Below are 26,702 nucleotides of genomic sequence, written 5' to 3'. Positions count from 1 at the left end.
TTTTATTCAATAAGATAGTGACTATATAGAATTGTGTGACGGAATTATATGAGTTTAGGAGAGGAAAGCACGTTTCTGCTGCAGATTTAAGAAAATAACAGAGGATTATGTTGTTCAGTTTCTGTTGCCGAAAATAAGTCCATTTAATGATTGAGATTGCGCGTCAATACAGGATAAAAGCATTATCATCTAGCTTTCAGCTAAACCTCAAGCTATCTATTGTATTCATTTAGGGTTAACGAACAGGTAAAAAATAAAGAATTTTGTTGGTCGTACAAGAAAATCGAACTTAAAGCACTGGTGGATTTTTCTATTAGAAATTTACTCTTTTTTTTCAGACACGCTGAATGCACAATCGTTCACAACATAAAACTTATGCACTTCGACAGTGTTCTTTTTTTTTTGTGAATATAATTGTCTTTCTGCGTGACAATCTTAACAAATTTTCACTAGAGTTTGCGAAAATTTCGGATATTTCGTTTCTTTGTTCCCATTATTATCTTTATATTAGCTATTGTTTTTGTTTTACTTTCTTGTTTTGTATCATCTCACTCCACATCATGTTTTTTTACTTAGACCAATATTATTCCAGTACACAAGCTGTACATGCTTAATCACCTAAGCCTAATTATATTTTAATTATTTTTGTTGAGCATACTTTGTTCATTTCCGTGATCAATAATTCTAATTCGAATCACCAAATGGTTCTAGTTTGATTTCTTACCGTAATACCCATGTTTTTGATACGCATATTTAAAAACAAATATCAATTAATAGCATTAATAATATAAAACACTTACCTTGTTAAAGTTCTATGTCTATGATAAATAAGTAATATTTTTTGTGGACATTTTCAGCTCAATGCATGTCTGTCACACGAACTTCAAGTATGTATAATCAGTACTTATTTTTCCCTAATGTGGTTACTATTATGTACTACTTGAGACCGCTCGAGTAAAATAGTTAAAATAGTTCGTATGAAAATCAAGACTTGCAGGTTCGTTTTATCATTTCATTAATATTTTAACTATACATATCCTAATTACATAAATTCACAGTTGCACACAGTTACTTTCGAACCTAGCAGCGAAACATACGTCAGAACTAACAGCAAATATATATTTATCGTTGTGAAAGGAAACGCCTAATAGTTGTTTTCTAATGTGGTATCCACTCTGTTGTTGGAGGAGTCCTAATACTTTTTTCCGCACCCTTAGGCTTACGGTTAATTAAGAAATAAAAATATATTGAGTATGAGTATCGAATGCAGATCAAGAAAAATATTTCTTCTCTTTCGTCACGCTGGTCTATCCCAACAAGTAGTGAACAAACTTACCAGTCTAGTATAATATGGATTAAACATATGGGGTGCAGATTGGCCCTGGATTTTGGAGTTGGCGAACTGGATTCGATTCCATGCGATACCACAAATATTTCTCGCACTTTAAGCTTTGTGCGCACTATAAGAGTAACGGTCAATACCTTAGCGTAGCGAGGATAGTGGATGCTTGGGTGTTGCTGACTGAGTGCATTTATTCTGGTCGTAAGTTCAAAATGAGGGACGTTGGCAGACAGACTTAGTAGCTTTGTTATGAATACAAATATTAAACCTATTTCACGTGTAACTCTATATTTCACTTGTAAATAAATTCCGATTAAGTCACTACCTTAATCTAGAAAAGGAAATATTAATGTTAAAACTCTAGACGTATATCTGATATCAGCTCTTAACTGATGTGCATGCATTCATTTTAATTGTTTTGGTTTAGCTCATTTACTAAAGTATTTATAAATTATTGTTGTTTTTTATAAAAAATTAATGTCGTCCGATTAGCTGATAAAACTTGTCACTGTTCTTTAGCACTTAAAACTATTGAACACAGGTCATCACCCCTGTTAGATGGAACATTTATATTTGACTCAAGCTCAAGTACTAATATTGTCATACGGGGTGCTCAGAATAAACCATAAAATAATTTATCATATTTTCTCGAATTTTAGACTTATACAAAGGTTGACTATATATCTTGTAACATGGACGTGTGTATTCTCAACTAATCACAGCTTTCTTCTCAAATTTCGCAGAGTGTAATTGCAGTGAACCAGGCATGGTGGCCTGCACGAGAATGCATGGAACTGTGAAATGCACATGTTTTCCTGGTTATGCCGGTAGATGGTGCGAGAGTTGTTCACCCGGCAACTATCGGGATGGAAAGGAATGTAAACCATGCCCTTGTACCAACATTACGTCATCAGGAGATTGCTCATTAGGTAAATATTTTTCCTTTTGTGTTTTCAATAGTCTTGTTGCATAATTGTAGCTTAAAGTAAGCAATCTGTATTTACACTGTAAAAGTTTGAATTTGATTCTTTTGCCTACAAATAACTAAACGTTATCGAACAAAATGCAAGTATAAAAAGTTATTAAACATTACGCGGAAGTATAAACAAGGGCTCATCTTATCCAACAAAAATTGACTGTTCTTTTCGAACATTGCATTGCCTCTTGAAGCATTGTAAGTAAATAGGCCTAATATATGTAATAAAAATAACATTATGGCGGCAGATATTTTTTTTACACTTCTCGTACTTTTATTTTAATATTTCAACGAATTTTGCAGCCCATCCTATACAACAATCCCTGTACTTTTATTTCAATATTCCAGCGTAGTTTTCAATTCATCCTGTATAACGATATCTGTACTTTTACTTCAGTATTTCAACGTATTTTTCAGCTCAACCTGTACAGCAGTATCTATACGTTTATTTCAATATTTCAACGTATTTTTCAGTTAATCCCATACAACAATCAATTCTGTACTTTTACTTCAGTATTTCAACGTTTATACCAAGGTTGCTGCATTTTGATATAAAGGGGGTAATACCCTTATGCTTTGACTATTAACCATGACAACAACCTCATTCTTTCTTCCTTTTTTTTTCTTTTTTTTGTTTTCAGACAAATCCGGAAAGGTCACGTGCACGTCATGCCTACCAGGACACAGGGATGTTTTGTGTGATTCCTGTACAGCGGGCTATCACTGGAAGGAAGACCACTGTGTAGCATTAAACTGTCTGAGTTTTAGCCTGTGTGCAGAACAGCGGGATGATCCCAGTTGTATAGACTGCATATTCTTGATGGAAAACCTGGGATCTCCAACCGCACAGAAAAGTTCTGGTACATTATCCTATCGTTTCCTATTTTATGTAATTTAATCGATCTTTTTTACATGTCCTTTATTGTCTGCACATATCTTTCCTACGTATTTCTGTTATATTTATCATGCTGATTGCTTGTTTTTTCTTTCCTTTCGCTGTAAGTGTTCTGCAGTTCAGAATAGTGTAATTTCTAACGTTTAACCAAACATTGATGATTCCTCTCTCATTATTGGTTCTTTGGGTCTCGGCACCTGCGACACATGGTGAGGAAAAGATTGTATTGTGTATGGTGGGTATTGATTGGCTGACCTGTGGTTAAAAGCTAGTTTTGGCGACAAAGAGTTGACTGCAATTTGGAGACTTTGTTTCCTTATCTTATCGAATTATGGCAACCTCTTAATTCTCATTTGGTTCACGCACGTACAAAAACTAAAACGGTATTTTTAATTTCATATGATACGGCACCAAGAAGAAAACGTATAGTGTCCTCTATTTAATTTGGTAAATATAATGTAGTATGTAATGCTTTTAAAAAATTCCATTTTTGTTTGACTTTTAAACATAATAAAGATGTCATTCCAGTTTTTAACTCAACTTTTATCCAACTATTTAATATACAACATACAGTCGTTGACATATTTTATTTCAATATTATACAATGAATACTTTTGTTGTTTGTCATTAAAAACCCACTTCTGGTAGCGGTTTTAACCTCAGTATCTAATTAATTTGTTGTTTATCTTGTGATAGCAGTGGTTCTCAACCTTTTGGAGGGTCAGGACCCATTTGTATATATTTATGGGCCGTCGCGTCCCATTAAATAACTGTCGTGCAAAAGCTTATCTGGTTTTCTGAATACTTACTAAATAATTAAATAAATATACAGGTATATATTCTTAAAGTATATTCGAGACCTTTTCACGCATTCTGACGAACCAATATTGGGTCTCGACCCATGGGTTGGGAAACTCTGTATTAAAGAGATACAGTGTGTTTCAGTTTTGCTTTTGTTGGTAAAATAAATGATAATTATTGTTACTAATTTTCAGCCCGCTCAATAGCAGATGGAACAGTTCCGTTGATCGCTGTCGTTGTCACCCTTGGGGTGATTCTGTTGGTTGCAGCTAGTGCTACATGTTATCGATATTGGTCCCATCGACGGAGTAGACCACGCCTTCCCTTCTGGAGTATTGAACTCCGTGAGGAAAAACTGAATCTCAGTTCCGAATGCCAATACCAACATTTAGATGCTGCTACCAATAAGGTCGTGCAAGCCACAGCTGCTGAGGACGTCGAACCGGAAAATCTCCATAATCCACTGCCGCGATACTCTACCCCCAAGAAGTTTTTCAGAACTATGGAAGTTTAAGATGTTCGGCTGTTCCAGAAATACAGAAAGAAGAGGGGGTAAATCCTCATTTTCTAGTCAAAGAGAAAGGAAGCTCATAAGAAGTGAGATAAATTATTTAAAAACTGCGTTAATGATAAACATAACATGACATACATCTCTTTTCTTAAGCACAAAATTATAACAGTTTGGCCCAAGGTATACCACATTTCTATAGCTGAATATGAGCATAGCTGTGCTACAAATTGTTATCCAGTATTGACTGAATAGCAAAAAGCTTTATTAACTTTTCTCAGTTTCATTCACAAAAAGTCGCTGAAAGAATACTCATGATATTTGTATTTAGGTAACGTACATCAGCACCAAAGACACTACACATTCTTAGAATGTTATCTTCAATTTGTTCAACTACACATTAAACATCCTATGACTTAGTGTTGACGCCTTTTTATATTGTTGATTTTTAATATTAATCTTTAAAATACATACTTCTCCGGAATGTTTTATCTGTGCCAAGCTAAGTGTAGCTGCTGTTTTCTTAACCTCATTACTTCAACCTACTTTAGTATATCCCATCTTCATTTATTCCACGTTTATCTACTTACCATATTGTCCATTACTCTGCTCTTGATCCTTTAATATTACACATCTTCGCCAGAGATCTAACTACTGAAATTTTCTTAATCTCTGCACTTAATATCTCAGTATTGTCATATCCTGCTTTATTTTACACCAATGTAGAATACTTCTAAGTCTTAAGTTACTATATGATTAACCTGTTGTGTTCTACGTCAATACATGTTATTACATTCACCTTGATTCGTGTGCTAGAACTATCCAGATTACCACATCAGTCTTATTTTTAAAATCTATAACTACCCAGTTACAATATGGCTTAGTCCTGTGGTGGTTCTATGTTCTTATTCTCCACTGTCCCTGATATGTCTAATTATCGTATGACCTATGCCTGTGGTGGTTCTGTGTTCTTACTATCCAGTGTCCCAGATCTATCCAATTATCATATGGTCTAGTCCTGTGGTGGTTCTGTGTTCTTGTTCTCCATTGTTCCAAATCTGTCCAATTATCATATGGCCTTGTCCTATTGTGGTTCTGTGTTCTCGTTCTCCACTGTTTCAGATCTAATCAATTAACATATGATCTAGTCCTGTGGTGGTTCTGTGTTCTTGTTCTCCACTGTTCCAAATCTGTCCAATTATCATATGGCCTTGTCCTATTGTGGTTCTGTGTTCTTGTTCTCCACTGTTTCAGATCTACCCAATTAACATGTGGTCTAGTAATTTTGTGGTTCTATATTCTTGTTCTCCACAGTTCCAGAACTATCCAATAATGATATACCCTAGTCATATTCTAGCTATATATTCTTGCCTTCAATTGTTACAAGTCCTCCATATTACCAAAATCAACTTTTGCTGTTCTAGGTCTGTATAGATCACCATAATCTAGTCATTCTTTGTGTCACTGCTGATTTCAACACCCTTTACCACTTTATTATCCTCAGCTGTTTTTGTTTAACTATAACACTTCATTATCCTCAGCTATTTTTGATTTAACAATCCCACTGAATTATCTTCAACTGTTTTCGTTTTATCAATACCACTTTATTATCCTCAGCTGTTTTTGTTTATCAATCCCACTGTCTTATCCTCAACTCTTTTTCGTTTATCAATACCACTTTATTATCCTCAGCTGTTTTTGGTTTATCAATAAAACTTCATTATCGTCAGCTGGTTTTGATTTAACAATACCGCCTTATTATCGTCAGCTGGTTTTGATTTAACAATACCACTGTATTATCCTCAACTGTTTTTGGTTTATCAATACCACTTTATTATCCTCAGCTGTTTTTGGTTTATCAATACCACTTTATTATCCTCAGCTGTTTTTGGTTTATCAATACCACTTCATTATTCCGAGTCAGTTCAAAATGCCATATTATCATCGTCCTCAATTCCAAGTTTCCTCAAATTACTTACTGGTATTCCCAAATTACCATATGTTACACGTCACTACAAGTCAATCAGATTATGTTATTTATTTCCTGCTCTGATCTGAAAATCGTGAAACACGATTAATGCCTAAAAATATATCACATATACATGCAGACAAATGGTGTCTATAATGGTTAATCGGTCCTGTTTTAAGTGTTTTTAAAGCACATGTTAGACACTAAACGAATATGGCGATTTTTTAATACTAAGTGTTTTGAGATAAGCTTAGAAACTGGTAACAGCAGACCATGGAAGTTTCAGTTAAGTAGTGAAAAATATTGTGTGGAGCTCGAGTAAAAAAGTTTATGACACCTGATGAAAACATTTACGTTATAGTTCAATTCTACAAGTGTATTTTTGAGTATTATGCAGTTCAAAATGTTATATGAATTCGCTAGTAATTTTTCCAACCAATGTTTTTCACAATCAATAAATAAATGAGACAAAAAAGAAAGGAAATAAAAAAAATCCAACAACGGAAGAAAAAACAAAAAGTTTATGTAGAATTTTCTAACCATTCCAAATATATAAGTACTCATATTTAAATTTACTTATTAAGATAATAGTAATAAAAATGCATATTTCTTGTGAATTTACTTTTACAGCGGCACATGTTGGCTCAATGTTAGAGCTCTGGATTTTGGATCTAACAAGCCGGGTGCGAAACCGTGTAATAGCATAATATTTTTATCACACTTTAAGCTGTGAGTGAATAATTGGGGTCAAAGTGAATCAATTAGCATGAATGGTGAGTAGTAAGATGCTGCTGACCGGCTGCCATCCCTTTATCAGTCGTTTAAAATTAGAAAGGACGGCAAATAACCTTAATAGTTATTTCATAAATACAAATTAATAAAGCCTTTCAATGATGAAGTGATAATTGTGTCTGTGCGTTTTAATTTCTGTGTCATAAATCACTTATAATTACATATATTCAACATTACCGAAAACCTAGGTAAATTATACTACACCTAGCTATGTTGGAAAAACAAAGTGGAAATTTATAACTCCTCCTCTGTCAAAACTTGCAGATTTCCACGTGAGATGGTAATTTTTTCCCCATCGTATTTCGTAAATGAAAAAGGAGATTAGACATATATATATATCTGTTGTTATGTCTTACTGAAATGTGTAGATAGTTTTTACTAGAGCTTTGAAAGAGCTCAGATTTCGCATGCTTTCATTTTTCATCATGTACTTTATCTGGTGGCATTGCAAGTTTTATTTTTATTCGTTGATTTTTTTTATATTGCTTCATATGCGGCCAACTAACTGTATGTATAAATTGATATATTAGTATAATGTCGTATTTCAATTTAATGTCAGTAGAAATAGTTAGAATGATTAATTTAACCAAATGTGAGAGGTGTCTCTTTCTTAATAAATTGTTCTTAAGTTCGAAAATGATTTAATCTTAATTTCAGTTTGCAAACTACTGACATCTCATGGAACAGTAATTCATCATGATAAATAAGAAAATTATTATTTAGATGCGAAATGATCATTTTTAGGTCAACTGTTTACACTCGTGTAGAAAAACAAGGCCTTAAATTTAATTTTGTTTATTTTAAGTTAGTTAAGTATTTTAATTTTTTCATTTAAAATAAAATGTTGTTGCTAATTGAAGGAGACGTCAATTTATACTTCTTTATTACTGTAACTAGCATACACGTTTATTGATAAATCCGTGAGATATTCTATATAGTATTAATATATGTTAGCACATTGAAATAAAATTACTTTGAAAATTGTTACTAATTTTTACGAGTAAGCTTATCGGATGCTTTTGAAAAATTACCGCTAAATTTTGCTAAACACGGTGACATTTTTTAAAATATTCTTTGTGTGCTAGTAAAATGGTCACGTGGGATTAAAAATATAGTAAATCACGTCAGGTTGTTTTAATTGTGATTTTACTTCATGTACTATTTAACCTGTAGGTAATCGTTAAGCCTAAAAACGTTTTTTTGCACGTTCGCGGGTTATTTTGAATGTGGAAGTGGCTATACAATTATATATATATACATATAATGAAGTAGCTGAAGTGAAAGTAATAAATATACGGTAATTAACTTAGTTACATAAATAACACCAAGGACGAGAGCAAACATTTAATCTTATCAAATTAGTTCAATTTCGTTAAAGAATAGTTAGTCATTTAAAGGTAATTACTATTAATTCAAAAATTTATCAACGTTCACACATAATGTTTTACTTCGTACAGATGACTCGAAAGTAGTCAAATTAGCATCTTGGTGTTAAATATGGACGTAATACACATATCGTGTAGTTGTGTGATGGTTCCTCTGGCTCTTAGTTAATTATGACGTCTTGGTTTCCAACATGAATTAAGACAGTCAAGGTTCAAAGGAACGGTAACAATGAAGTATTTTATATATTGCATCAAACCTCGATGTATTGTTTCTTACCTTGCGTTAAGTACCTGTTGTATGTAAGTTTTCAATTTCCAATTGTTAAATAACTCTATAAATTGTTTATATCATTTGTGAACAATCATAATGTTTTCTATGTTATCCTTCATATATATAATCCTTAAATTACGTTTTACTAGAACATTTAGACTAGTACAAGATATATATAGTGATTGTCCATAATAAAATCTAATAGTTAACAATAATAATAACTGTGTAAATGCTTGTAAACAGTGTTATTTATCTTATGTTGTACGTGTTCGAAAGAAAAGCTAACAAAATGTTCTCGACATTTTGTTCTTCTTGTGTAAAAGTGAATAAGAAATACATTAAAGGACATGCCCTGTTACTAAGTGGCCTATGGATTATTTTCACTATAAAAAAAAAACTGAATGAAGAATACATTAAATAGTTTTTTGAATAGTTTCTTGGTTATTTTCAATATGAAAGCAGAATAAACAATACATATTAAAGAACACTTCCTGTAATTGAATATAGTTTTGAAATGCGTTTTAAAGTTATTGAAAATTTCGGAAAGAGATAGAAACAAACAATAGAAACAAGACACGTGGTTTAATAAACGTTATTGGTTTGTATGTATAATATAAAAGTAAATTACTCAATCAGAAAAAAACACACTCAAAATAAGCCTATTTTAAATAATCATAGTTATTCCTTTTAGACAAGGATAGAAACATCGAGAAGCGCCCGCAAAATATCCTAAAGACAGAACACTATGCATTCAGAGAAGGAAAAGCGTCGAGTTGTATAAGTTACTGTTGCATTTCATGATGTATACAGCAAAAACGTAATTCACGTGTAAGTTTAATATTTTTGCACGAGATAAAACTCAAGTGTACAGAGTGTGGAACATATCCCTATTCCTACACACAAACGGTAATTTGCAGTATAAGCTTCACTATCTTGTTAACAAACTTCTAATGAAGTTGTCTTCCGGTGGGACAGCGGTAAGTCTATGGATGTAAAACGCTAAAATCCACGCTTCGATTCTGTACGGTAGACAAAGTAAATAGCTTATTATGACTTTGCTTTAAAAAACAAACAAACAATCTTAATAGAGCTAGAAGTTACTTAAACTCCAGTACTTTTTGTGTGATTCCATATGTGGAGTCATGTGATACTTGGTTGTTGATGTTTTTTTACCTTAAGAAGAGAAACAAGTACTTCAAGATATTTTGTAACAGATTTTCTCTGTTTGGGCCTTCCATGGCCTGGTGGTTATGCCTCTCGACTCGCAACCTGTGGGTCGCGGGTTCGAATCCCCGTCACCAAAAATGTTGGCCCTTTCAGCCGTGGGGGCGTTATAAGTGGCGGCCAATCCCACTATTTGTTGGTAAAATAGTAGCCCAAGAGTTGGCGGTGGATAGTGTTGACTACTTACCTTCCCCCTAGCCTATCATTGTTAATTAGGGACGGCTAGCGCAGATAGCTGTTGAGTAGCTTTGCTTTAAATTCAAACCAAACTAGAATGTTTAATCACGTGTAGCTTAGCGCATCAGTTCTCGACCTCTTCGTTATGAACATAGTCCTCGCGGACTCCACACCTGCACCGATAACAGTTCCTGCTGTAACTAATAATAATATAAAAAAATAACTCCTAATAGCTGTAGAAATAACACTGGAGACAAAAGACTATAAATTATTTGCAAAAGTTACTGTGTTCCTAAGAGCTCCTCTAAAGCTCTTTGAGGATTCTCGGTTGAAGCTCAGTCAGGACGTCGTACTGCGTTTTGAAGGGGTGTGTTCGATCTACATTCTGTTGCCTGTGACGAGTCCGTGAAAAACAGCAAAGTAACTGCTGGGTCAGACAAACCCTGTTAGGGCTATTGTTATGAACTAGGTTTCGAAATTTGGCTCAAGTTAGATATCGTGCCCTTTAAGTATATTACAGGCGCCTATCATATAAGACCTTCGTGTCTGTTTTCTAATGGGGTCGGCCGTGGCCTAGTGGTTAGCGTGCTTGACTGTTAATTTGAGGGTTCGTGGTATAATCTATCATTCATAATTACGAACTGTTTGGCTCCGACAGCCCTTTGAGTAGCTTGGCGCGAAAAACCTGAAACAAACTATTTTTTAAACTTAATGATTGTTAATTACGTTCACTTAACGTTCAGTGCAAATCTCTGAAACTGAGATTATCGTAAAAAAAAATCTATCATCAAGACATTTTAAAACCACACATGAAAATAGAAATGTTCAATACACCTTAAATCTGAGATTGTTTGTTTGTTTGAAGTTAAGCACAAAATAAACAATGGGCTATCTGTGCTCTGCTCACCATGGGGGGGGGGGGGCTAAATCTGAGAAAATACCCTGATAATGCCGCGATTAGTTTGCCCACAAGCATCTTTTTCAGTTACCCTCTTGTTATCGACCACCTTGTAATATACTTATGTAAGATGGTGAGAATAAAACATCCTGTTACTTGGAGTTATGCTCCAAATTCTTAGTGAAGTAACAGAACAGCTTCTATCTAGGTCAATATCGACCTAATGTTAACTCTGATTAGAAAAACATTGATTTGTAAGTTATTTTAGTATATGTACTTGGTTTCGATTTAGAGCAATTGTCTGAAGTTGACTCTAATGGATCTTTTGTTGAATTCTTTCACTCATACTTTAAAGCTGCACTTGGGAGTGATTCGTGTCATTTTTCTTGCTGTAATATTATTAGTGCCACAATTACTGGGAAATACGGGAACTAGGGTTGATATTACTCATTTGGAACACAGTAATAGAATAGAAATCATGTAATTCTGACTTTGTTGTGAGTGATCCAAGAAGACATATTCAGGGGAAATGAAAATAACAGATTGTGTTTTATGGTACCTGTCATTATTCTTTAAAGAACATATGGAATATTGAAACCAACACCTCCCTAAATATCAACCAGCAACATCACCTAAAACATGCACATCTTCAGCATTGACTAATAGGCCCATTGTTTATTAAGCAGAATTTCAGTATATACTCCTCCAAACAGTCGCCTACTATCTCGAGCAGCTAGATGCGACACTAGGAAACTGGCTCAATAAAGTTGTGGTAAATTACAAGATTAATCAATATATAGCAGGAATTTCTTAACATATGAAAGGGTGGTAACAGGATACCCCAGATAGGAAGAATCAAGCCAAAGTCAAAGCAGTATGAATTGGTAGTCATTAAAGGCTTTGCATACTATATTGTTAGAGTTTTGTAAAGAAGATAATTTTCTTCCGACAACAAGAGCCGTCACCTATGGTCTGAATATGTAACTTTTACAAATACGTCACAAATAATCCCACCCTTTAGAAAGGATTTGCAAAGGTGGTCCCTGTGGTAAACAAACTTCCATATATATCACGCAAGAATACACTGTGGTGTTGGAAGAACAATCTTTGCCAAAGGAACCTACTATGAAGATCCAACAGTCAACATTATTTTCTGAGCTGTATGATTTGTGATGGTAAAAAATCGGGCTACGCAGCTACTTTTAACCGGATAGCGGGATTGCTTACTTCAGTTATGATTTCCCTATTGAAAGTGCAAAGCGTGTACAGTAGTATATAGCGTTTGAACCTTGGACATTCGACACGCAGCCCGACACACATATTGTGGGCCACTAACTGCCTCTGCTGAAGGAGCAATAAAGAAAATATCTTCTATTCAAAAACTACTCGATATGTATGGTAGCTAGTATTTAGAAATTGAGTAAGGTATACATGCACCAAAAGAAAGCGGCAGATGATGAATAAAACAAAAATCCAAACCTGTAAGTATGTATAGATAACGTGTATGAGTATGGTTTATCAAATATATATTGGTCACGTTTTACGATTAATTAATTTCTAATGCTCCAGGAACTACAAAAAATAGGAATGGATTTTTCAGCGGATGATATTGGTCAAAAAGGCACTAACATGTTTTTTTCGTTGTTGTTGTTGTTTTTTCAGCACTGCTGTTCACTATCTGCTAAAGAAATTCGGATTCTTATTCACGCATAACGAAGTGTCCACTTCTAACATGTCATTGAGCAATTTTGAAAGATACGAACTACAGCAGTTAATTCCGGTTACAGAAAAGCAACAAGTGGTAGGGGTAACTGAAACTATATGTAATTCCTGTTCCCTATTTAAGTATAATAATATTGGTCATCAACGACAAAATTAATCTAAACTCGCATTCCAATTTGTGTGATTCTGACTGTAGATATTATTTAAATCTAACCTGTTCAGAGAAAGAAACCACTGATGCAGTTCTAAAGCTTGACAACAAAATTGTGGGTGAAAGATACACACAAGGAATTGGTCAATTCCATCTTATCAAAACTACAATTTAAGCATAGAATCAGGAAAAACTAGCAGACTTTCGGAATTCAAACAGTAATGGCAGCCACATATATATAAGTGATTACACAAAACATGCGATGAGAGTATAGGCATGTTCAAGTTGAGGATGTTTAAAGTACGCCAGGAGATCAGTAGTTAAGAAAATAGCCCATAGATGGCAGCAGGTTCAAATAATAGAGTGTGCAAATTTTTAAGTTTCCTGTAATTGTGCAAACGATCAACGCTTGTTTTTCAAATTCCTTCCTTATTTCTGAACAATTTTATACCAGGTAAGGAAGTAATGATCGAAAGACAATTGTGACAACTAAGTAAAAATTATAGCAAATAACTAAAATTTCTTCGCAGAAAGTTTCTGCACTTCTGATTCATTAATGAATCAGCTGAATAACTAACTCCAGTTATTCCAAGCCATTTAAAATATATATGTCTGTGAAAACAGATGTACTAAATCTTCCTCTTAAATTTGTACAGTTTCGCTAATTTTCTCAATTAGTTTATACTAAATTCAAATATGGGTATAAACAAAGAGGTTAAAAATATACCAAAAATTATTTAGCAAACCGTGAAAATGGTAATAAAAAGTCAATATGTTTTAGCAAAACTTTGTAATATTATCTTTAGTTGGTCATGCTTTTATCTAGCTGCATAAGGTATTAACTCCAAAATTACACTTTGTAGGCTTGCCATACGTTTCCCATTAGAACATTTAACTTTTTCAAGTTATAATACATTCAAGCAGCTTGTGATATATTACACGTTAGATCAGCCAACATGTTCACGTTATTTACTAAAATAACAACTGTAGGTATGAGATCCTTAGAAAGTAACCATATGAAAGTGTTGTTCTAAAGCTAAACCTTTTGCCTATAAAAATACAATTAGCAAATGAATGCGTTTTAAACGTGTCTTTTTTTTTAACCTGCCATAAGTTACTGCCCAGAAAGAAATCCTTCCCTTTAGCTAATAATGTTGTAAAAATGGACATGGTTATTTATCTCCAGGATAATTTTAGAGAAGTACAAACTAATTTTCAGTGACAAAGTTTCAGAGTCAACTTCATTTTATAGAAAGTATTGGCTTTTATTTTGTTATCTTTAAGGACTGTTTGCTTATTGCTTGCTGTGAAGTATAAAGTCACACAATTAGCTATCTGTGCTCTGTACACATGGGTATTAAAAACCCCGTTTTTAATGTTTTAGCTTAATGACTTACCGCTGAGCCACCTAGGAGTATTTTTAAAAGAAAAAACTGTAAGAGTTTGTTATTCGGATCCTCGTCAAGTGCTAGATATCAAAAACTCAATTAACACTTTTCGAAATTCAATAATCTCACACTTCAAATTATGGGTCTTATCAAAACGGTAAATAACTGCGTTTTATTAACTAACTCAAATGCATGATACACAAAAAGAAATATTCATATTCTGTATGTCTAGAAGCTGCTTTGTTTTTATCTAATGTTCCTGGGTATCCTATAATCACGTAAATTATTACTTTTGACGATTTTAAACTTTGAATATTCATAACACAAGTGAATAAAGTTAAGCTACAATATCATTCTCTGTTAAATGAAAATTTAATAAACATTGTTGAATCAAAGTCAAACATCATCTTCTAATCGTTTGAAATACCAATTATTGAGGTATATTTTGTGGAGTTTCAGGATCTTTGGATTTTTTTTCTGTTTCGACTTTGCTTTCTATGGATTCTTTTGCATACCTTACTTTTCGTGGCCGTGGAGCTGCTTCGCAAACAATTATTTCTTTTGAAAAGAAAGATGGTGAGAAACGCTTTTTCTGTATCTGTGGTATATCTTGACTTAGAAAAGCTTCTCTCTCTTCTTCGTTCTTCGATTCTTCAGCATCTTGAGACTTTAAGTTAACGTCTTTTTCCATGGCTTGAATGTTATATCAAGTTCAATCTAGTCGAGTCTGTTGAAGGTAATAAATAGAAGAAAATTATATTAACTACATTTGTCACAATACACTTTAAAAACATTTATCATACTGAAAAATAAATGCGCATTGTTCAAAGTTTTAAGTGTGAATTATGTATTATTAAAGGAGAGATAGCTTATTTTGCTTTAGTAACGAGTGATAAAACTTTTGCTTGTGAACATACGTCAAAACATAGGTATATTCTACAAAACCCAGATTCGCCAGGAGCCAACATCATCATCACCACCGAGATTCCAAAGTGGCACGTCTAGTATAGTTTTAAAATCATTGCGAACAATTACACATTTGCATCTTTCACAAATACAAAAATTATTTCATTCAGTATCAAACTATGTAATTTTTTCTATCATGATAGTTAATTTTTGTATTGCACAGGATACATAACTATGAATAACCTTGTCATGCTCAAAACAAAAGAGTAAAAGTTTGTAACAAGAAAGTTCAATTTTTTGAAATAATTAATTGGTTTACTTGAAGCACCCTAGAATAACCAAATAGTTCAACTATACTTTCTCACAGGCTAAGTACAGTCTTTGAGCTTATGGCCGTATTGCAAAATATTAAACAAATGTTTCAGCTTTCTTTCTCACGAGCTGAACTGCCACTTTACAATAAACACATGTTTCAACCAAGCTAAACTATGGACTTAGGATGTGTTGCAAAATAATAGTTGTGAAATGCTAACGAAAGATAAACATTGAATACACTTGTCAAGGACAACTAACATTGTCTGCATATCAGTGATAATGTAAGGGATTCTCATGTAAAGTGATTCTAACTAGACGGATATGTATGTTTAAACAGTTGTGTTCAGGGATGAGAAATGTAATCTGATACCACTTAGTTGGAAGAAGATGTCTATACAAACTAAAGAGGACGAGAAACTGTATACACAGGTGCATGCCTGTTCCTTGTAGTTATTTTGATTTGAATTTAATTATTTCAGAAGAAATGATTAATAATCAGGGGCGCTCGAAGATTAAACAATCCTCCTTCGCCCCGCACGTGGATTAGAGGTATGGGCTTGAATTGAAGTATAAGCAAAGTATGATAGGTCGACTTGAATGAAGTTTTGATAAAATCAAACTACGTAAATATCATAAACATAAACGGCCGATATCGGACAGATGGTCCATCAGGGCAGCGGGAATCTATAAATCCTATACCAAGAATTTAATGTGGAGTATACACAGGTAACCTTTTACGTTATTTGACGTCAAGCCCTTGGTCACTGGGCACCAATCTAAAGGAAGACGACTCCACCCTAATTTCTGGACCAGTCACCTCGAAGTCTACCCCATGAGTTTGAATGGATTATGCTGCCAAACCATATAACAATTAATGTTTCTGGACCAAAAGTGTAGTTGTCCCCGACAGCAGAGTTGTTCCCGACCTCGAGGTTGCTCCAGAGGGTTCCAGGTTATTCCAGGCTTTCCAGTTGCTCCAATTCTTTTAGCTAACTTTCTGACTTGCACTACACTAACTCCATGTAAGTTTTAATTGCTACTCTTCTTTCATCAATTATGTTGCCAGGTGGAAATATGATGTATAATGCAAAAGTCATTAAAGTTAAATAAGTAATGTTGATAGGGTTAGAAACATTATGGATCTAATATAAGTTACTAAAAGTGTAAACCTTTATATAATCGATGTTATTGTTTTTCATTCATTGTAAGCCTTCATATCTTTATGTTAATAAAGTGTATATCTTGTGGTGTAGAATTGGACTCGGTATCATTTATTCCTTGCTTTACTTGTAAATTTCTTCGAGTTGGTTGATTTGTGTACCCACTCGAGACTGCATACCCGGGTTTTAAATATATATATATTGTAATTGGTGTCTTGTCGCCACAAACAACGCTCTCTCGTTCCCATGATAGAGCAACCTGTTACATACTTTTACAAACATATACCAATATGAAAAATAATTCATAAAACCATCTGCTTAACATATATTGTTATTTGGTAATAATGATAAGATGACACATCTCATATCAAACAATGAATATATATATTAGATAATAACAGATCACATGAATGTTACACATGGTACAGCTGATTCTGAGCAGTACTAGCCAGATCATATGAATGCTACACGTGCTACTACTGATTCTGAGAAGTAGTGGCCAAATTGTATGAATGCTATACGTGGTACTACTGATGCTGAGCAGTAGTAGCCAGATTATATGAATGTTACACGTGGTACTTACCAGATCATATAAATGTTACACGTGGCACTGATACTAAGCAGTACTAGTCAGACTACATGAATGCTACACGTGGTACTAACCAGATCCTATGAATGCTATACGTGGTACTACTGATGCTGAGCAGTAGTAGCCAGATCACATCAATGCTACACGTGGTATTGATACTGAGCAGTTCTAGCCAGATCATATGAATGCTACAGGCGGTACTACTGATACTGAGCAGTACTATCCAGGTAACATGAATGCTACACGTGGTACTAACCAGATCATATAAATGCTACACGTGGTACTGATACTAAGCAGTACTAGTCAGACCACATGAATGCTACACGAAGTACTACTGATGATGAGCAGTACTGTCCAAACCATATGAATGCTAAACGTGGTACTGATCCTCATCAGAATTCTGAATAGATATTGAAAGTTACATATGAAACTACGTAACATTTTGTCTTCAGTAGGTACAATTTCTTCAGGATAAATTGACCAGTCAAACATTCAAGTACAACATCAAATCATGCACCTTTTATTGACTTAATGGAAGTGGGAAACATTGACGTAAGAACATTTAACTTTTATCTAGAAAATACCAAATGTAAAGGTCTCAACGCAAAATTTACTCTGAACTAACGTTATTTTCTAGTACAACAAAGAACATGCCAATAAATTTCTAACAGTCAGATCTAATGATAACTTAATATTTCATAATAATTTCCTAACCATATTCCACAAAATACGTTTCGATGTTGATACTACATTAAAACACAAGTCCTAAGACTATGGAATAATGGTTTATTTAAAATATTGTGATATATATATATATATGGATATGAGATCTTTTAAATCCCTAGGCCTTAGAATAAGGGGTCCCTTTAAGATATTGTGATATACATATGTGTGGATATGAGATCTTTTTAAATCCCGACTAAAAATAACCAAATAACTTTCCTCAAAATTAACTCTAATTGTACTCTGAATTCCATTCTGCATTTGCATAAATGATTTTAGAACAGCTTCTACAAAATGTATCCACGCATTTGTTAAAGAAGCTCTTATCAAAAACGAAACCCCCCATTTAATATGTTACAGTCAAGTTTTCTGTTCACTCATTAAATTAGCTGCAGTCATAGCCTAGTGGTGAACATGCTTTGGCCATGAATCCGCTAACGCAAAACATGCTCTGCACTTTGACGCCGCGGGTGTGCTATACATATAAATATATGTATACGTGACGATCATATCCCACTATTAGGTCACGTAAGAGTAGTCCAAGGATTGGGACATCTATGCGCAAACAGCCCTCTGCTATGTGCATGAGTATGGACGATTGGTTAGGGTTATTCCAATATTCGGATACTTCTGTCTTGGTACATATATATATATAGATAGGTATGTTGACGATTAGACATTATGACTTGGTGCACGTATGATCACTGTGTTCCGAAGTAAAAATTTATTTTTGATTTGAGCTTTTCACACCAGAGAGCACCACATTACGTTAGAATATACATATTATTGTTACACAGAACCAACTTTCAAGCCTCCTCAGTGGCTCAACGGCAAGTTTGAAGGCTTACAACGCCGAAAATCCAGTTTCGAGGGTTAGATATCATGATTTAGTGAACATATGTTGATTATGTTCTGAAGTGAAAGTCTTTAACGCTCTTACGACTATTAGAAATGCCACATACAGTGACAATAATCACAAGGTGTGAGAAAACGACAGAAGAATACTGTTCATAAAAATTGTTCACCGCACTAACCAACCAAGAAAATGTATTTTTTAAGTAATACTATTTATTGGCTGTTACAAGTCTGAGAAACAGACAGTGAACAGTGACACTACAAAATATAACTCTAAGTCAACAAAATCAAATTGAAAAGCTAGTAAAAATACAAAGAAGAAAAAATTACGCTTGATTTGAACTTTTCACATTAGAGGGCACCACATCACATAATACTTTTGCAATAACTGGATTGCACAGAGCTAACTTTCAAGCCAGTGGCTCAACGGCAAGTCTGAAGGCCTATAACACTAAAACTGGGGTTTCGATACCCATTGTGGGCACAGCACAGATAATCTTTTGTTTAAATTCGGTGACGAGGAACCCACTTTGAGACTAATAATGGCTGGAGACGGATTGAATGGGTAATGAAGAAAAACTTTAATATAAGTTTAACATATATACATTAAAGTTTTTCTTCATTACCCATTCAAGCCGTCTCCAGCCATTATTAATCTTTTGTTTAGGTTTGTGCTTATCAACTTTCAAGATACGCCACAAATGTATAGCAAAGTAGGCAAGTTTATAAGTTGTTTTTCTTAAAGTGTGAACCACTGTTTGTGACAGAGTTGCTAGAAATTAAGTGTGATCTTTTTAGTGAATTTTACTTATTAAGTTATTTGTAGCTGCAACTGTCAAATTAAAAGGATAGAAATATATAAGTGAACTGTAATATCTAATTAATATTTCTAATATTACAACCGTTTTTTGTAAACCTAATTATAATCAGTTTTAATTATTTAATCGACCCACTGTTAGTGTGATTACAAACTATTGTACATGAAGTTAAGCTTACTTAACTAAAGTATAAGTTATACTATATATATATATATAAGTTATAAGCAAAGCGAGTCATTTGAGGTTGTATACATTGAAACTGCAGACGTGTATAATACTAAACGGTATGACTCAACGTCTGTGATTAGATCTATTATTGTTCAAAAGTTAGTGAACAAGTTATTAATCCTCTACACTGATTCATGTGAATGAAATATACACAATTATGTTATTTCCTAAGCTCGTTGTTAATGTTATATAGTATCTATTAATCCCATCCCCACTTCGTTATAACATTTGTAGTTTTTTGCTAATACTCTTCGTTTCTCTGTCGTTATGTTTAAGTTTACTAATCTTTTACTTTTTCGTGTAGCACAGAATCTCCAGGGCCTGTATTTTTCCTAAATCGTAATTATTTTGGCGCTCTGATATTACTGTCGCCTGTAGGCCTAACTGACTATTAAGGGTCGGTTGAAGTATAGTCTTACATACTTGCATACTCTGTGGTAGTCCGTGCAGATTTTAAGTTTACCTGTAATTATTATATTACCATGATTATGATTGTTTTGAGCTAAATTTTGCTACTGAACTGTCAATATTTTGACAATTAATTGCGAACAGAATTAGTTAAAACATTTTAATATACGTATAGAGTCGAGGTTTTAACAACAGAAATTGCGGATTTTCCCCCAGTATAATGAGTCATGTAGAATTTGGATAGAATGCCAAAAATGCGGTTCTAATATTAATGGTGTTTACACCATATTTGCCGGTACCCTCCACAGGATGAATTGTTTCCTCCATAACTTTGAAATATCTTGGTATAACTATAATAGCTTATAGTAATATTTATAGTGCTCTCTTGCACTTGTATATAATAAAAATAAATCATTTTAGATAAAGTATTCATTGTAAAATTACATTTAAAAATAATTGAAAATTCCTGTATACAAATAATACAAAAATACATTATAATATTGTTTACAATTATGAAATTAAGACCTGTAAAGAAATTTTTAGAATAAATATTAAAATTATAACACTTATAAGCACTAACCTATCGGTGGTGACAGAAATATTGGCAAAAGTGAGCTCTAAATAACAAAGTTTGTTCCAAAGCCCAGGAAGACGTCTATATTGACTTAGGAGGTATCGCCTAACTGATTTAACGCGCACTTTCGAACTTTTGCTCTACTTGGTCGTCTTAACAGTAAAGATTTAATCTAAAACATGCCTTACGCAGGTTCGGTAACGCAGCATAACATTTAGACAATGTAATCTTCGTACAGGTGTATCAAGAGGAAATTGGTAAACTGATAAATAATCAAAATGTTAAAACTGATAAAATAATTTCAATATCACAGTCACATTACACACGACACGATATACACGTAGAACATACAATCGTATCTATCAGCAAACTGAAAACTGGTTTCCAAACATTTAAGACAGGAGTTTTAAACTCAAAAACAAGTTTCAGGTTAAGAGTAAATACGACCAACCAGCTTTATCTGTTTCTATGTGTCTGTTATATGAAGTACAGCCAAAACACTAACTAACGAATGTTAACCAAAGTTATAAGTAACATTGTCTTTTTTTTTATTAGGTAATCTAATTATTTAGATTTTCATTTACATTGATTTTGAGTTATTTTTGCTTTCCCACAGATGTCAGTGAGGTCTCATACCTTAGAGTTTGGGCAAATTAGCTTGTAGTTTATAGAGTTTAAGACGAATTACACTTTTATTTATAAAAATTTTGACCCACTGTAAAATACAATATATTATTTTAAGTTTATCAGCATTATTCTAACGTTATAAGGATTGTCGGGACTAGTTAATATAGAACAAATTCAGTGTGTTATGATGAGAATTAGAATTAATCAATGTGCAGGCCAATTCAATGTGTTGTTAGGATTGATCGATAATTGAGCCTCCCATTTTTATTGTTGAGAAGTAGGTATGTTACTATTTTCTAACCAATGGGGTAATTTTTGAATGAACTAATTTTCGTTCAGCAGTGTTAACGATAAAATTAAAGTTTAATTCTTCCATATAGACCTCTATGTGCCAGTTTACGCATTAAAAGCTCAGATAGATGACGTATACAAATACAATGTACAACTATCTTCAGATCTAGGTACTTATATTTCTGTCTTCATTTTTCATTTATGAATATATTCTCATGCTTATAACTTTTCTTGTTCTGATTCTGTTTAAGATAGTTTAAAGCTTCATCTTGTAGTTTTGTTTTTAATACTTGCTTTTTGTTCTTCTTAATTTCATATATGATTTGTCGATTAATATATATATATTTTTTACGTTTACATTTCCTAGGTTTATAACTGATTTATTGAATAAATTTTAATGCTAAAGTCTACTTGATCTCACTTAGTATTTTACAATATTTGAAGTTCCGCGCTGAGCCAGTGGTAAGTTTAAGACTTGCAAGGCTAAAATTCAGGAATTCGATTCTCCTCCCCGGTGAACAGATCGCACCTAGCATATTAGTAGCTTCACGTTAAAAACAAGCAAAATACTAGTGGAATGATTTTCATTTCACACTTGTCTTGTTTCCAAGCCGTTTTTCTGACATTTAACCTCCTTCTGTGAGTTACCCGAAGTAATTAATTGCAGCATACGATCAGTGCTTCCTAGATGACATTGGAAATGTTTTTTTTCTTATCTCTATCGGATTTATTCTGAATTATGTATCATGAACACTAGAGAAAAGCGTTCTTATTCTCTACTGTAGTTTCATTGAAATATTATATACACGTATAAATCAAGATGTGTAACAGATCGTAAAAAAACAACTGGTTTCAAAATGCGAAATAAAAAATACTTTTTTAGCTCATTTACAAAAAGAAAAGCCTGACGCCGCAGGGATTAGTTGTATTGCTCATTTAAATTTTATATATATTTGTTTTTTGTGGTGACTCAGCGGTAAACTTGCTCTAAATTTCAGGGTTTGATCCCAATGCAGATAAGGCCATTCTGTAGCTTTGTGCTTAAACAAACAAACAAATCATATCTTTGTTAAATAATGTAGTTTTTACTTTAATTAAACAATACTACCACTGCTACGTCATAGAACATCTAATGTAACAGACAAATAATGTTTAGTTTGAGATATTTAAACAATAATATTTAGTTTATATAATAATCATATATTTAAACAATTTTTACATGTAAAACATCATTTATAACACCCGTTTGCCTTCTGCTTTCTGAACGGCAGTAAACAACTTAACATAAATTTACTTCTACAGTATTTATAATGTTTTGTATTAAATCAGCTTGCTAGACTAGGCTTTGCCAGTTTATTGTAAAATAACAAGTAGATAATGACGCAGAATGGTAGAACAAGGTATGTTTTCATTCTGTTCGTCATCACCTCGTGTGTAAGTACTCTATTACCGTCATGGTTTCGTGCACTTCACAAATCCCATACTTACGATAAGACTGTTTCATTATATATTCAGCATAGGAAGGGAGAACGTTCTCTTCCACCTGATCGTGTACTCTAAACTTAAGCTTATTTGTAAACTTTTGTTAGGTTTCTTTAATATATCGTTCACAACTTGTTTCACATTATGGGGATTTACATAAAGTTGTTTAAAGTTTTTTGAAAAAGCAAATAAATTAGCTATTGCTTTCCTGCGTATGTCGCAATAGCTTTAGAACGATGGTCACGTGATAGACAGGCATTTGTTCTGCACAAAAGAACAAATTGCACTGATCTGACTTGAAAATGTCTGAAACGTCTGATTCTTTGCTCGAGAAGGATATGACCGTTTTTGTTTTTTTTACATAAGAAATATTCACGCAGCAAATTTTTTTAAATATGTATAGCTCAAGGAAAGGGCGTGTTTAAGGGCAAGCAGCCCTCACCCCCACCCTAACAACTCAGTGGTACATATATTGGTATTGTTTATATACACACACAAATATATTACATATATATGTATTTATCTAACGCCCTACCCCGCCCCACAAAAGTGGTCAAATTTGAATTCCCGTGCACGGCCCTACTCAAGACTGTAACATTTCTCGTAAGGTAGCCTTTGATATTTTCCATTAAAAAACTAGCACAGCGCTAACGACAGCAAAGGGCTCGAAACCACGTTGAACACTGACTAGTTAAATTTATCGCTGAAAAGTAGATGATGCCAACTTAGTCAAATTCTTTACAGAAATAAAATTTCGAAAGAACTAAAACCATCAGACTAGTTAAATTTATCGCTGAAGAGTAGATGATGCCAACTTAGTCAAATTCTTTACAGAAATAAAATTTCGAAAGAACTAAAACCATCAGAGTGTACTTTCAGTGTAAATCAGTGACTATTATGCAAGCAAAGGACTCTAGTGGCTTGAAGTTAGCAATTCATGGACTTTGGATCCACTGATCGACACAGTTTGACAGTTCTTAGTTAAAGCGAATACAGTACATTCATATTTACGATAATAAGACATAATGATAGACAAGTTACTTGCTAAAAAACATGGAAGTATAAAACTACATTATAAATTAAACTGCTTAATTGAATGAATCTGAAGTAAAACGTGAAAGGCAAAAGCATTTTCAATCTATGCACAAATTTAAATCTCTTTTCATGCGTCATCTACAATGTGCATATGAAATGTACGTCCAATAAAATGGTGCCCCTTTAACTGCAATTAGAAGGCTGGTCGACTATTTTTACCCTAAAAACATCATATTCAAATTAGTGGAACCAACCGCTTTTTTTCAAAAATCTAATTTCATTCATTCAAATGTTTGTGAAGATGCTTGTATTTTCATGGCTTGATCGGTTGTTCCATAAATGACAAACAAAAATATTTAGTGGTTACTTAGAATATTGAATTCTTTTTTTACTGAACATTAGTTATTAAATTTTAATTCCTCAAATAAAACTCAAAACCGAGAAAATAACAAAACTACTAAAACAAATTTAAAAAATTATATTAAAAATGTTAGTTAAACAAATACAGTAAGCTAACGAAAGTGAAATTGAAAATGAAACAGTTGCGTTAATCGGAAGATGAAATTACAAACTTGGAGATTTTAAAATGAAATAAACCAGATTCTATAGAACAAATCAAAAACGAAAGTTGGAAAATAAGTTCGGTTTCTAGACACGCCCTCTGGGAAACTGAGATTGTTGACAGTTATTTAGATATAGTCGCTATATCTCTAAAATGATATATGTTGAATTCTCTAGAAACGACTTAAGAACAAATTCATTATCTACACGGGTGTAGGCATGAAAATGTAGTGGGTGCTCAATTCTAATCACTTTAGATACAATTTAATTAAGATCGTGTACACTTTAAATAACTATAAACTCAGATAAATATTTAATTCTTAGAAATTACCTACACGGGTTGTTTGAATTCAAAATTGATAACTCATATATTTAAAAAAGCTGGGGTTTCGTCCCCCTTGCCTCTTACCTGATTACGCCCATGAATCTAGAATTATTATTATTATTGATATGATCCTTCATAGATTTGTATATCATTTCATATACACTTAATAAGATCATAAAAAAGTATTATAATGTTGCCAATCAATAAATGACCTATTTAAGTGAGCAATTACTGTGTCGAGGTATTACTTTTTTCCGCTGGAGGACCCGATGAACTTTTCTTGTTACTGATATCGATTATTTCTGGAAGGGTAGAAGAAATTGTGTTACCTCATGGTTTCTACTCCATAATCGCGGTGGATTTCATATGAAACATCTTTTTCACATTTAATACGTATCTATCTACCAAATAAAAATGTCTACTCTTAATGACTTACTTATTGACATAAATACTTAACGTGATAATTATTCACATAATTATTAATTCATAGAGGACGTTGTTACAAGTAAAAAAATTAATTGGTCGTATCTTGCTGATAACTACATAATAGATAGACGTAAGTCAGTCACACGAAATAACTATTTGTGTGAAGTATTACGTTACGAAACACGCATATATTATACTAATACACTGTCAAATACATTTCCATAATTTACTCAAACAAGTTCACATAAATATCATGATGTACAAGCAACAGAATAAAATATTATGCTTCGTAATAAACACAAGACAATTATATCCTTATAACAGCAAGTCAGTTAGTTATATTATTACTAATCCAAATTGTCGAGTGTATGTTTTTCTATCTTCAAATATTTAATATTAATAATAACATTTCTGTTTTTTGTTCCAGTGATGCTATACTCGGATTTCTAGGATTTAACAAACCAACAATAATAAAGTGGATTCGTTATTACCCCAAAACCAAAGCCGGGATGACACAGAATGCAGCTTAAAAATGTTAATGTTTTCTTATATAACTGAGTGAACAGTGCTCCAGCGAATAAAGGCGTTAGGGACTGAAACTGTGTTAGTATTCCATAGAGCTTTCCTGTGGAAAGGAAAGATGAATATGAAACACAAGCAATTCAAACACATTGATAATCAACTCATTACAAATACACAATCCACATACGTAGACTTCGGTATTTGTATTCCTGTTATGGATTTCCACCAAATCTGAGATATGTGTATATCATATAATATACGTAGACCTCAGTGTTTGTATTTCTGTTAGAGATTTCCACCAAATCTGAGATATGTGTATATCATATAATATACGTAGACTTCAGTGTTTGTATTTCTG

The 26,702-nt window shown here is 33.2% G+C and overlaps 2 protein-coding genes across 3 annotated transcripts in view; one reads left to right on the top strand and one right to left on the bottom strand.

Moving 5' to 3' along the window:
- LOC111087033 (multiple epidermal growth factor-like domains protein 9) overlaps nt 1-9,297 on the top strand; it is a 64,503-nt gene extending 55,206 nt beyond the window's left edge. For both annotated transcript variants that reach the window (XM_022392189.1, XM_022392188.1), the window contains 3 exons: nt 2,086-2,271; nt 2,960-3,178; nt 4,209-9,297. In XM_022392189.1, the coding sequence (XP_022247897.1) occupies nt 2,086-2,271; nt 2,960-3,178; nt 4,209-4,528 (725 nt within the window). In that variant the 3' untranslated portion in view covers nt 4,529-9,297. The remainder of the gene's footprint in view (nt 1-2,085; nt 2,272-2,959; nt 3,179-4,208) is intronic.
- A 5,339-nt stretch (nt 9,298-14,636) lies between these two features.
- Nucleotides 14,637-26,702, bottom strand: part of LOC111087032 — a gene marked incomplete at its 5' end in the record, with an annotated part of 17,611 nt that continues 5,545 nt past the window's right edge. The window contains 2 exons of the mRNA XM_022392185.1: nt 14,637-15,226; nt 26,314-26,447. Coding sequence (XP_022247893.1) covers nt 15,212-15,226; nt 26,314-26,447 — 149 coding nt within the window. The remainder of the gene's footprint in view (nt 15,227-26,313; nt 26,448-26,702) is intronic.

Source organism: Limulus polyphemus, unplaced genomic scaffold (assembly GCF_000517525.1).
Source record: "Limulus polyphemus unplaced genomic scaffold, Limulus_polyphemus-2.1.2 Scaffold1658, whole genome shotgun sequence".
Lineage (NCBI taxonomy): Eukaryota > Metazoa > Arthropoda > Merostomata > Xiphosura > Limulidae > Limulus > Limulus polyphemus.
Note: the sequence above shows the minus strand (reverse complement) of the source record. Positions and strands in the feature narration are given on the sequence as shown.